Source organism: Podarcis liolepis (assembly GCF_965112155.1).
Source record: "Podarcis liolepis genome assembly, chromosome: 2".
NCBI lineage: Eukaryota > Metazoa > Chordata > Lepidosauria > Squamata > Lacertidae > Podarcis > Podarcis liolepis.
The window spans coordinates 111,120,806-111,133,361 of NC_139555.1; the positions used below are offsets into that span (position 1 = coordinate 111,120,806).

General features: G+C 48.4%; 2 protein-coding genes across 5 annotated transcripts in view; both read left to right on the forward strand.

Annotated features, from left to right (window-relative positions):
* Window positions 1-12,556, forward strand: part of LOC310701986 (butyrophilin subfamily 1 member A1-like) — a 105,680-nt gene that overhangs the window by 57,335 nt on the left and 35,789 nt on the right. Inside the window, exon 2 of the mRNA XM_083493584.1 lies at window positions 7,903-8,639. Coding sequence (XP_083349710.1) covers window positions 7,903-8,402 — 500 coding nt within the window. The 3' untranslated portion in view covers window positions 8,403-8,639. The remainder of the gene's footprint in view (window positions 1-7,902; window positions 8,640-12,556) is intronic.
* LOC310701546 (zinc finger protein RFP-like) overlaps window positions 1,862-12,556 on the forward strand; it is a 46,484-nt gene continuing 35,789 nt past the window's right edge. Inside the window, exons 1-5 of one of the 4 annotated variants that reach the window (XM_083492621.1) lie at window positions 1,862-2,855; window positions 3,362-3,457; window positions 3,757-3,987; window positions 4,325-4,347; window positions 5,536-5,657. In XM_083492621.1, coding sequence (XP_083348747.1) covers window positions 2,295-2,855; window positions 3,362-3,457; window positions 3,757-3,987; window positions 4,325-4,347; window positions 5,536-5,657 — 1,033 coding nt within the window. In that variant the 5' untranslated portion in view covers window positions 1,862-2,294. Of the gene's footprint in view, window positions 2,856-3,361; window positions 3,458-3,756; window positions 3,988-4,324; window positions 4,348-5,535; window positions 5,658-11,730; window positions 12,212-12,556 lie in introns of those variants that run through there. The other 3 variants (XM_083492620.1, XM_083492619.1, XM_083492622.1) reach the window with 3 other exon arrangements.

Genomic DNA, 12,556 nt, shown 5'->3' on the forward strand with positions numbered 1-12,556 from the left:
TCACTGGCTTCAATTTCCTGGAAAGGAAAACACCCCCAGTTATTGAATGGGCAAAATAGAGTGAAACTTAACCCCCAACACATACCGCCCCATGGCTGCGGCTGGGGGTCCCATCCATGCAGGACATCTGTGGGGAAGACAATTGCGCCATCTGCCTGGAGTATTCAAGGGATCCAGAGATCATCCCTGATTGTGGGCACAACTTTTGCAGAGCCTGCCTGAGCCAGTTCTGGGGGGAGCTGGAAACTGGGGCATCATGTTCTGTCAGCCTCAGACTTTCCGCTTGAAAAATGAAGGGGAAAAAAGTGACTTAACATACAGGGTCCATGTAAGGATTCTGTGCAGATAATGCGCTGGAAGTGCTTTGAACACTTGAAAGAACAGGTGGTTTCAATAATTATTACTGCGAACTTGTGGAGCATCCCGAACGCAGGGCATTGAGCGGGAATGAAATTTCTGTCATGGGTCTAAAGAAAAGTTCATCTCTGAGCTCCTGCTGTTTCTGTCCTCTCTCCTCGTTTGCCCCCCAGAAAACGCAACTTTGGATCCAGGCAACTTTGGATCCTGCCTCATCCTGTCTGAGGATCAGGAGAGTGTGAGAGATGGAGATGCGGATCCAGATCTCCCCAACAATCCTGAGAGATTAGACACACACGTCCCCATGTGCTGGGGAAAGGGGGGATCACAGCGGGCAGACATTTTTGGGAGGTCACTGTAGGGAGTGAGGGGCCTTGAGCTGTTGAGGGGGGGGCAGGAAGTCTCTGAGAAGGAAGGGCAAGTTCGCTCCTTGTCCTGAGGATGGGATCTGGGAGGTGGGGAAATGGGAAGGAGAATAGGCCCTCCTTCCTCCTGATGCCCCTGCTCTGTCCTTGTGCGAGGAGCCCAAGAGGGTCCGAGGGACTCTGAACTCTCACCTGTCCTTTCACGATGCAGATCCAGCAGCCCTTCTCTTGGCAACACGAGAACGGGGCCTTCTCTGCAGTGGCTCCCCATCTGTGGAATGCTCTCCCCGGGGAAGTTCATCCGGCGTGTTCATTAGACACATTTAGGCATCAGGCAAAAACGTTCCTTTTTAATCAGGTGTTCGTTTCACCTGTTTGACATACTATATTCTTTTAAAATGTGGCACTTTTGGGGCGGTGTTATTGGGTTGTTGTTTTATTCTGATCATATATGTTGTGATTTTTTTCTGTGAACTGTCCTGAGACTAACAGGTATATGGCAGTATATAAATAATATTAATTAATTAATTAATTTTTTAAAAATGGGGCCAAGCAGGGCCGTCTTTAGCAGATGTGGCGCCAGGGTGCAAAAATTACCACCGATAATGTTGGGGTGGCAGTCGCTGCACCTGCCAGCCATGGAGGGGGGTGCAACTCTGCCCAATGCCGTTGCAGGAGAGTGATCCCCGCAGAGGTTTTGGAGGGAAGCTTCACGTCCGCCAGCCTTATGGTTGGCGGGGCACAGCTGGGGGGCATGCAGGGAAAGGGGAGGCCGTGCAGCCCCCCCACTTGCTGGGGCGCCCCGAGAGGCCCTGGGGCAACGCACCACTAAGCCCTATGGGAAAGGCGACTCTGGGGCTGCTGGTAATAGCTGCCCTGTGATGTGATTGGCAAGTACAGTGCTACCTCAGGTTAAGTACTTAATTTGTTCCGGAGGTCCATTCTTAACCTGAAGCACCACTTTAGCTAATGGGGCCTCCTGCTTCCGCCGTGCCACCAGAGCCCGATTTCTGTTCTTATCCTGAAGCAAAGTTCTTAACCTGAAGCACTATTTCCGGGTTAGTGGAGTCTGTAACCTGAAGCGTATGTAACCTGAAGCATATGTAAGCCCGAGGTACCACTGTAACTGGATACTATTTAGCTGAGATACGTTTGCAAAGGCGGTTTGCAGAGTTGACTCCAGAGGTTATTATTGCACATTATCAGACGCTGGCGATTTTGTCAAATCAACTCACTAAAAACTGGCACCGGGATGGAGGGCTGGGCTGTTCCTCCTCTGTATGTGGGGGCTACTAACTCGAAAGATGAGAGTGAATGGAGGAAGGCGGGGGAGGGGGACGGCAATTCATTCATTAGCCTGCAAAGTAGTCTGAGGCTGACATGCTGATAGGAAACAACAACAACGACAAACTCCCCCAGCTCCCACAGGGAAATGATAGCTTAAACTCCAAGGCAACAGAGATCCTGAGTAATCACATTTGAATTTCCTGGAAAGGAAACACGCCCATTACAGATGTAAAAGAGAGAAACGAAACCAGCTCTCTCCCTCCCTCCCTTCCCGGTGACTCCGCCATGGCTGCTTCTGGTGGTCCCGTCCGGGATCTCTGCGAGGAAGCCACTTGCCCCATCTGCCTGGAGTATTTCAGGGATCCGGTGATCATCCCGGAGTGTGGGCACAACTTCTGCCGAGCCTGCCTGATCCAGTGCTGGGAGAAATCCGAGGGAGAGGCTTCCTGCCCTCTGTGCAGGGAAACAGTGGAGCGAAGCAGCATCAGGAGAAACCAGCAGCTGGCAAATTTTGTAGAAATAATTAAGAAATTCAACCATCCTCAGGGGAAAGATAAGGAAAAGGAATGGTCTGTGAGAAAGGACCAGGAGTCGCCAGCAAGAGCTTTTGTGCAGCGTGATACATCGAGAGTTGTGGCATGTGCTTTGCGAATACTAGCCGAGAAACTCCGTCTTCAAGAAGAAAAGCAGGGAGAAGGAAAGAGGAGAGTCTGCGAGAAGCACCAGGAGCCCCTGAAGCTCTTCTGCCAGGAGGACCAAAGCCCCATCTGTGTGGTGTGTCATGTATCTAAGGAGCACAAAAGCCACGAGGTGGTTCCTCTAGAGGAGGCGTCCCAGGAGTACAAGGTGGGAAAAGGTAGCGCTTCTTTCTTGGGGAGTGGAATAGCTGCAGACAAGAGGGGCTTGCAAAATAAAAAATAAATATAAAATGTTGTAATGTATTCTTTCCTCTTGCAGCCCAAAAGGAATTCTTGTGCAGCCTGATAAGACTAAACTTCTGAAACTTTATACAATAAACATTTATTTTCCTTTTTGAGGGATTAAAGTCTGCCCAGTGACCCCCTGACTGCAGGCTGCAGTAACTCCCCTGGGAGGAAAGATTAAAACATCTAGGATTAATTTAATAAAAAGGAGGGGAGACATGTTGGAGGTGTGTTGAGTGTGCGGGACAAATAGCAAAACCCCCATGTTTCTCAGCTCTGGTATAGGGCAGCCCCATTTCTGCCTCCTCTGGGATGAAAAAGGGGAACTTCTGCCAAAGACCCAGGGATGTGCGGCTGGGAGCAAACATAGGGTTGAGCTTGCCTGTTAATGTGTGATGCAGCCCAACTTTGATTTCCTTTTCTTTTCAGGATCAGATCAGCAGGTGCCTGGCCAACCTGAGGAAGGAGAGAGAGAAAATTCTAGTATTTAAAGCAAACACAGAAAAGGAAAGGCAAGACATGCTTGTAAGCACCATTGTTACTACTTTAAGATGAAAAATGCTATAGTCTAGAATCAATATTGGGGGGGGGATATGGAATACAGAAAGAGGCTTATTTTTTAATGGTCTGATCTCCCACAAAGCATGAAAGACCATTTAAAGAGGAGGGTGGGGTTGTAAGTTTTTACGAAGTTCTTTCTCTGCTGAATATGTCAGCAGTTGCCTTCCAAGTTAATTCGGATAACTGGCCTCTTCATCCTTCAAGAGCAGACTAGATGCCTGATTTTGGCCCACTCTTCTCTTCTTTCAACCTCTTTGCTGCAGAAACAAACAGGTGCAGAGAAGGAAAAGATGGTGGCTGACTTCAGGCGACTGCACCAGTTTCTGGAAGAACAGGAGAAAGGTATTCTGGCCCAGATGGCAGAAGTGGAGAAGGAGATTGCAGCCCAAAGGGAGGAGCACCTGGCCAGACTCTCCAGAGAACTCTCCTCTCTTGACAGCCTCATCCGGGAGATGGAGGAGAAGCTTCAGGAACCAGCGAGTGAACTCCTGCAGGTGAGGCCTCATCCTGATGCGAGAGGGTGGAGGGTGCTGCTTCAGACTGTGTAGGCATTTCTTAGTCACATAAAAATGTTGCTGGAAAGAAAACAGTACATGAAGGGTGAAAGGCGTCAGTCCTGGGGTCGCAGAAGGGGCCCTGCTAGATCAAACCACAGGCTCCATCATTCTAGCATCGTGTTCTCTCATTGGCCAACCAGAGGTCTCTGAGAAGCCTAAAAAAACAGTAGTGCTCTCCAAACCTGTGATCCCCAGCAGTTGCCACTCAGCTGCTTAGGATTTATAACTGACTGCAGAAATGGCTCCACTGACATCTTTCTTTCTTTCCCTCCAGGATATTGGAAGCTTCCTGCAGAGGTAAGTGATGGGAACCCCCTGCCTTATTCTGATGCCGCAAAAGTTCCTGTTTAACAGGTGGGAAACCCGCTCTCCAGATCCTCCTTCTAGAGATAGCATAGGACTCCATCCTCCGTTTCACAAGATCACAGACAAAAACAGGGACACATTTTCCTAGCTATTAGTCTCATCTACAATCATAGGAAGGAAGCCATTCCTTGTTCCCCTCTGTTAGATATTTCTCCCCTTTCAATTATGGATTCATTTACTCTGCAACTGATACAAAAAGGGGGGACATTCCAAATGGGCTTGTAAATATCTTCACTTAACTTACCCTTAAATATCCAGTTTATTTCATGCTCCTGCAGGTTCTACCTCAGACATAAGAAGGTGAGAAAGGGCCCTGCTGGATCCGGCCAGTCGCCCATCTAGTCCAGCATCCTGTTTTCACAGTGACTAACCAGATGCCAGTGCAAAACCTGAGAGCTGGATCCGGGCCCCAGAGGACACTCCCCTCCTGTGGTTTCAGAGGTGCCACTGCCTTTGACCCAGCCATGGTGAAGAGTAGCCGCTGAGAGCCTTGTCCTCCAGACAACTTCAAAAACTCATGAATTTTGAAAATCTTCCACCTTTAGATATCATTGCTTTAATTTCCAATGTTTGTCCCATTTTTCATTGTAACCACTGTGCTAAAATACATTTTAAAAGCATTTAAAATACATTCTATAGCATTCTTAATTTCCTTATATTTCAGAAATGCACATACCAGATCTATTTTGTTTTGCTCATTAATCACTTGAAATGCTTCACTAAAATGGGTGTAGTGCTAAAATCTCTGCGTAAGGACCCAGTATTGCTCACTTTTCTTCAGAAAACATGATTTGCATAGATCAGCTTCTTTACCTTCAATCTCATATTCATATATTTCCTTGTATATTTTGGAAGCAGGTGTCTTTTGGTTTTCCTTCAACTCATTAGGTGCTCTCTAAATCCACATGTCAACAATATGCTCATTATTGCCGTAGGAAAAACTACTCCCAAGTCTTCATTATGGTTTCTTGATTCACACATCATCTAGATGTTCCCTTTTGCCATAGGAAAAACCCTGCTCCCAAATCTTCATCATGCCTTTATTATCAGGATGAGACACCTGCCTTGTGCTCCTTGCGTTGGAAGGATGTTGGCTTGACTTTGCTCTTTTCCTCCCAGGTCTCAGGAGAAGGAGAACTTAGAGGATCCTCCTGTGGCTTTTCCTCCTGCCCTGAAGTGGAGGATCTGGGACTTCAAAGATATAAATCCCTTCCTGAAGGGTGTCATGAAGAAATTAAGAGGTAGTAAAGAATGGCTGAAAATATTTTGTGCTGGATATTCAAAATTGTTCATGAAAGACTCCAGCTCATCAGCAGTGCCAGGAAAATAGAAGGCTTATTTATTTTCTTTCAGTATCTAGAAGCCACACTTTCTTATGTAGATGATGTAGTATGGTGAGTTTCAGATACAGTGGTACCTTGGGTTAAGAACTTAGTTCGTTCCGGAGGTCTGTACTTAACCTGAAACTGTTCTTAACCTGAAGCACCACTTTAGCCAATGGGGCCTCCTGCTGCCGCTGCCCCTCTGTTGCATAATTTCTGTTTTCATCCTGAAGCAAAGTTCCTAACCCAAGGTAATATTTCTGGGTTAGCGGAGTCTGTAAACTGAAGCATATGTAACCCAAGGTACCACGTGTAGTTTTAACAGCAACTCCCATAATCTCCAGCCAGTGTGGCCAGTTGTTAGGGATGATGGGACTTGTAGTCCACAACACCTGGCTACTATCTCATGAGCTCATATTGCTCATTCCAAGTTTGTTATCTGAATGATGATGTGAGGCTAAATGTCTGTTCCCTTTTCTCTTCTAGACACTGTGGAATATGGACTTCAGCTGCGGAAAGGTACATTTCCGGGTCAAACAGAGGCAGAAATTCGGGAGAGATGGTATCCGCTTCTCAAAAGACCAGGCCACCGCAGCTCTTCTGTCCATGCCTTATTTCCCCTTATTTCCCAGAGGCCTCTGTTCCGTGAGAGCAGCATGCTGGGCTAGATGGGCTCTTGGCCTGATCCTGCAGACTCTTGGGAAGCCCCCAGCCCAGGATGGCTGGTTTTTCTGTGCCCAATCTCAGTAAGACACAGGGGTGGTGTGACGCCAAAGGATCCTGGCACATGAGGGGGAAATATCCCTTTGAGCCATACAAGTCCCCCCCCTTTTAGGAGAGCTTATGTAAGAGAAAGGTGTAAGAGTGGGAAATGAGGGGTAGGTAGAACAGTGCATAAACACAAATAGCCCAGAAAATGGCTGCAACAACCTTTGGGGGCGAGAAGGTGAATGGGTTCTGGTGTCAGTGGAGGGAGCTGGGAGCTACCTGAGTGTGGACTCCAGGGGTCCGGCTTCCCTGCAAGATGGGGGTCTTCCCTCAGCTTTTGTGTTGGAGGGGAGACATGGCTTCTCTGCGTCAACATGATCGCAGACTAGAGAAACCTGAGTAAGTCCAAAAGAGCAGGGCAGAATTACTCCAGAGACCAGGGGAAAGGCTCGATGGTGTTACGGAAATTACGGGTGGGCATACCTTAAAGTTGTTAAATGTTACAAATATGATGCATAGATGTATCCTTTCGACTTGACAGCTCAGGGAAGTTACCTAGCTTTAAAAATCATATAAAATCAACTCCTTTGCTAGTTTCCTTCATTCCACCCCCAATTTGCTTCAATGGCCAAGGACTTGGAAACCATTCAGTCCCCACCACAATCCCTCAAGCGGGAGGTCAGGTACTCACAGGAAGGTAGGGTAGGGTGAGGTATAACATAATACTAAATATTTAACTAAAACTTGAATGGTGGTTAGAAAGAGGGCAAATATGTAACTGAAGCTTGAATGGTGGTTACAAGGAGGCTGAGAGCACCTGCTGCCAGATTCACCTGGCGTGTCAAGCATGGTCTGCCATGTGATGTGAGGTAAAATATTAAGATGTGAATTAGGGAGTCCCTGCTTTGACTCCCTTCTGCCATGAACTGTAGGTAGTGGGGGCGGCCTTTGACAGGCCACTGTCTCTCAGCCTCAGTCCTCCCATTCGAAAAATGGGCATAGTAAGACTGACTTAACTTACAAGAAAGTTGCAAGGATTCTAGGTAGATAATGTGTGTTAAGTACAGTGGTACCTTGGGTTAAGAACTTAATTCGTGCTGGAGGTCCGTTCTTAACCTGAAACTGTTCTTAACCTGAGGTACCACTTTAGCTAATGGGGTCTCCCGCTGCCACCGGAGTTCGATTTCTGTTCTCACCCTGAAGCAAATTTATTAACCGGAGGTACTACTTCCCGGTTAGAGGACTCTGTAACCTCAAGTGTCTGCAACCCTAGGTACCACTGTACTTTGAACACGTGAAAGAACTGCAAATGTTTCAAGAATCATTATTAAGAACTTGATGTACATCTTCATCCCTGTTCATTTCAGAGGGGATGCTGTTTCTGTCATGTGCCTAAAGAAAAGTCATCTTCCCAGTTGAGGTTGTTTCTCTTCTCTTTCCTCCTCTGCCCCCACAGAAAACGTAACTTTGGATCCAGACACAGCAAATCCCTGTCTCATCCTGTCTGAGGATCGCAAGAGTGTGAGTTGGGGAGAAGTCCGTCAAGACCTGCCAGACAACCCTGAGAGATTTGACAGATATACCTATGTGCTGGGATGTGAGGGTTTCACAGCAGGCAGACATTTCTGGGAGGTCACTGTGGGAAGAGAGGAGAGGTGGGGGGTGGGGGTGGCCAGAAAGTCTGTGAAGAGGAAGGGCGGTTTCTCTTTCTGTCCTACAGAAGGGATCTGGGGTTTGAGGAAGTGGGGCGGTGGGTACACCCCACTTGAGGCCCCTGTTCCAAGTGAGCAGCCCAAGAGGATCCGAGTGACCCTGAACTGTGAGGGGGGACGGGTGTCCTTTTACGATGCTGATACAGCAGTCCTCCTCTACACATTCCCAGCAGCCTCCTTCTCAGGAGAGACCCTCCAGCCCTTCTTTTACATAAGCAGGAAAGCGAAGCTGAGACTCTCTTGACTGAAGGTGCAAAGAAACAAGTGCGTATTCGTTTCAGTCTCCTCTTTAGGACTGAGCTGACAAGCACTTGAGAAACCATATCTGCAGAACTGCGATTGGCCATCCCTTGTGTCAATCATGATGCAGCTCTCTCTTCCTGGGCCAGCTTCGTAAATGACATTGATTAATTGGGTCCCCTGTCAGTCCCCAAATTTGACTCTCTCCCTTGGGAATCAGCTATTTCTGTCTGTGCAGGAGGTGCAAAGGGGGAAAGAAGCAAGAAAATAATTTAGCAAATAACAGCAACATTCCTGTTTCAATGTAGTTCTCTCTCCTACCTCCAACTCAAGATTTCTAGAGATAATACTCAGGATGCAGACAGACAAGCATATCTTCACTGCCACTATGACATACAGGCAGTGGCGTAGCGTGGGGGGTGCGAGGGGTGCCGGCCGCACCAGGCGCAACATCGGGGGGGGGCGCGAGTCCAGAGGGAAGGGACAAGCAATCGAGGCTTGTTTGGGGTGGGGGGTCATCATCTCCGTTTGGCCGGCCCCCTCGAGGAAGCGGGAACCTCTCCAAGGCGCAGCGCGCCGTCGGTGGAGGGAAAAGAGCCGCGCAACAGCAGCAGCAAAGCTGGGAGGAGGAGGAGGTGGAGGCGCCGCCTGCCGCAGGATCCGATCCGAGCCTGCTAATCGCTTGCTGGGAATTGAGCGGCTCAAAGAGGCAAAGGAAGAGGTGGAGCCGCTGGCCCGGCCGGGAGGAAGCTGGAGAGAGCAGCGCGCCTGGGCACGGCGAGGTTGGGTAGGTGTGTCCTGGCTGGCTACCCGCCTCCCGGGCTCAGTGCCTCCATGACCCCTCCAGCGGAGATGGGAGAGATGGGGGGGGGGTCTGGAGTAGCCCCGGCTGGCCTGCTCCTGCTTCTCCCCCGCCTCCTTCCCGTTGCCGGCGCCTTGATCTCATCCGGATCAGGGACGAAACACGCCCATCCTTCGCTACTCCTTGTCAGGTCACTGCTTCATTTCTCCAGGGAGAGAGAGAGGAGAGGAGAGGTGCCGGGGATTGCCAAGCGCGCGTGACGCAAAGGGCCTGCCCACGCGCAGGCTGAGCTCCGCGTGGCGGGGGCGGAGGGAGGCGCTCTGCACATGCTTAGGAGGCGCTCGCCAGTGGCGTAGCGTGGGGGGTGCAGGGGGGCCGGCTGCACCGGGCGCAACATCTGGGGGTTAGGGTTAGGGGGTGCAAATTACTTGCCCTGCCCCGGGTGCTGACAACCCACGCTACGCCACTGCATACAGGTATTCAGTCTCCTCTTCAGGACTGAGCTGACAGGGACTTGAGAAACCATATTTGCAGAACTGTGATTGGCCATCCCTTATGTCAATCATGATGCAACTCTCTGTTCCTGGGCCAGCTTTTTAAATGACACTGATTGATTGGGTCCTCTGTCAAACTTAGGAAACAACAGCAACCCTACACACATTCCTGTTTCAATGTAGTTCTCTCTCCAACCCCCAACTCTGACTTAAGATTTCTAGAGACAATACCATCATCTTTTCTGAATAAAATCAGAATTATGCAAGGGCATCACTTAAAACCTTCCTCAGCCTCAATCCTGCTCTCAGATTCCCTTTCCTCCCCCATGACATCCACTGGCCATGGAGAAGGAAGTTCAAAAATCCCCCCCCCCCTTTTTTTAAAATACTACTCAGGGAAGCTTTTGTGGCAGTGCAGCAAAATCTCCATATCCATAGAGGCCTGTTTGCTAGTTGGGTACAGCCAACCCAAAACTCATGTGCAACTTACTTGCATTATCACACCCTGGAGCCCTTCATCAGAAAATAAGTTAATAAATAGAAAGAGGGCGAGAGACTGGGGGAAACTGTTCAAAGGGACTGTGTGAGATCTCACAATAGTCTCCACACCGCAGAAAGCAATTGGGGGGCCACCAGGGGGCGCATTGGAAGATGGCTGACAATAACATCTCTCCGACCCACACAAGGTAATTAAGAGGCTGATATGGGAGTATGCAGCCTCCCTTACCCCCCCAAGGGGATGGGGGGGACTGCCTTGCCAGCTGTGTCCATAATGCACCCCCAGATTCGAAAGAAGGGGGTGAGGGCACTTGGCACAAAGCCCTCGGGTAGGGTCGCTCTCCCAGATGCCATCTCTGATCGCGCACTGGTTTGCATTACTTCAAAATATATAATTGGATAAAGAAGCAAATGCACATACTTCAAGTGAAGATCGGGAGTAAAGACTGCTGATTAATGGGATCTCTGTGTGCGGAGCAACGGGTGGACAATAAATCAAGTGAAGACCCATCATTAAAAGACTAGTATGTTGGACTGAAACGGAAAGGGGAGGGAGGAAAAAACTTTTCTTTTTTTGTCTTATGTGAGTACCCAATAATCCTCCCTCCCAGAGAGAAAGATCGTTGCTAACTACTAATCACAAGCTGGAGATTAAAAACTGTGTGGAAATGAATTATTGATCAAAGTGAGGACTGGTGGGAATATCGGGAATGGAAGGAAAGCTTTGTGACGCAGTTTCAAAATGGAGATTCGTCAAGACTGCCTGCCCACAGGAGGACGGGGGGAGGAGGACCGTGGTCATTGGAATGTGAATCGGAATGTGAATTTGACCCGACAGGGCCCCCTGAGATACAGATTCACAGGCCAGTGGAAATCAACGGACAGACTGTAGGAATGTTTTTTTATGGAGGGTGGAAATGGTGGCTGTCCTCTATGTGATATGGCTCTTGGAGAGTGTAAAATCCACACAGAATATGTTTGTTTCCAACCCGCTTGTGAAGATTATCAGAGATCACAAAGAAAGGAATATATGATTACAACAAGAGGATGAGGAAAATAATAAAGAGACTATCTGGACAGAATTGGACAGAACTGTGAAATTAAAGCCATAGCAAGAGTGATGTTTGGATCCCTTTCGGAGCGCCAAGTATGGGTACCCCTATTAAAATTTTAAATATTTGGCTGTATAATTTGGAACTAATGTGATTAGGAATTAATGTGATTTGCTTGGCCTGTTAATAAAAATTATTTATATATAATATATATATATATATATTTATTTATATATATATCAGCTTGCAAAGTAGTCTGAGGCTGACATGCTGATAGTTAAATGACAACAACAATAAACTCCACCAGCTCTCGCAGGGAAATGGTTCCTTAAAAGAGCAGCCACCAAGAATGAGCATTCCATTTAAAATAAAATATATATATTTCCACCATATCAAAGCGGCTCGGAGCTCCACCCAACTCCCAAGGCAGCAGAGATCCTGAGTGATCGCAGCTGAATTTCCTGGAAAGGAAGAACGCCCATTTGCAGACGGAAAAGAGAGAAAACGAAACCAGCTCCCTCTTCCTGGTGACTCCGCCATGGCTGCTTCTGAGGGTCCCGTCCGAGATCTCCGCGACGAAGCCACTTGCTCCATTTGCCTGGATTATTTCAGGGATCCAGTGATCATCCCGGAGTGCGGGCACAACTTCTGCCGATCCTGCCTGATCCAGTGCTGGGAGAAATCCGAGGGAGAGGCTTCCTGCCCTCAGTGCAGGGAAACAGTGGAGCAAAGCAGCATCAGGCGAAACCAGCAGCTGGCAAATTTTGTGGAAATAGCCAAGAAATTCAGTCATCTGGGGGGGAAACAGCAGGGGGAAGGAAAGGGGAGGGTCTGCGAGAAGCACCAGGAGCCCCTGAAGCTCTTCTGCAAGGAGGACCAAAGCCCCATCTGTGTGGTGTGTGACAGGTCCAAGGAGCACAAAAGCCACGAGGTTATTCCTCTGGAGGAGGCGTCCCAGGAGTACAAGGTGGGAAAAGGCAGAGGGTCTTTCTTGGGGGTGGAATAGCTGCAGACAAAAGGGGCTAATAATAATAATAATAATAATAATAATAATAATTGTAATGTATTCTCTCTACTTGCAGCCCAAAAGGAATTCTTGTGCAGCCTGATAAAACTAAACTTCTGAAACTTTATACAATAAACATTTTTCTTTTTGAGGGATTAAAGTGCAGGCTGCAGTAACTCCCCTGGGATGAAAGACTGCAACATCTAGGATTAATTTAATAAAAAGGAGGGGGAAGATGTTGGAGGTGTGTTCAGTGTGGGGGGCAAATAGCAAAACCCCCATGTTTCTCAGCTCTGATATAGGGCA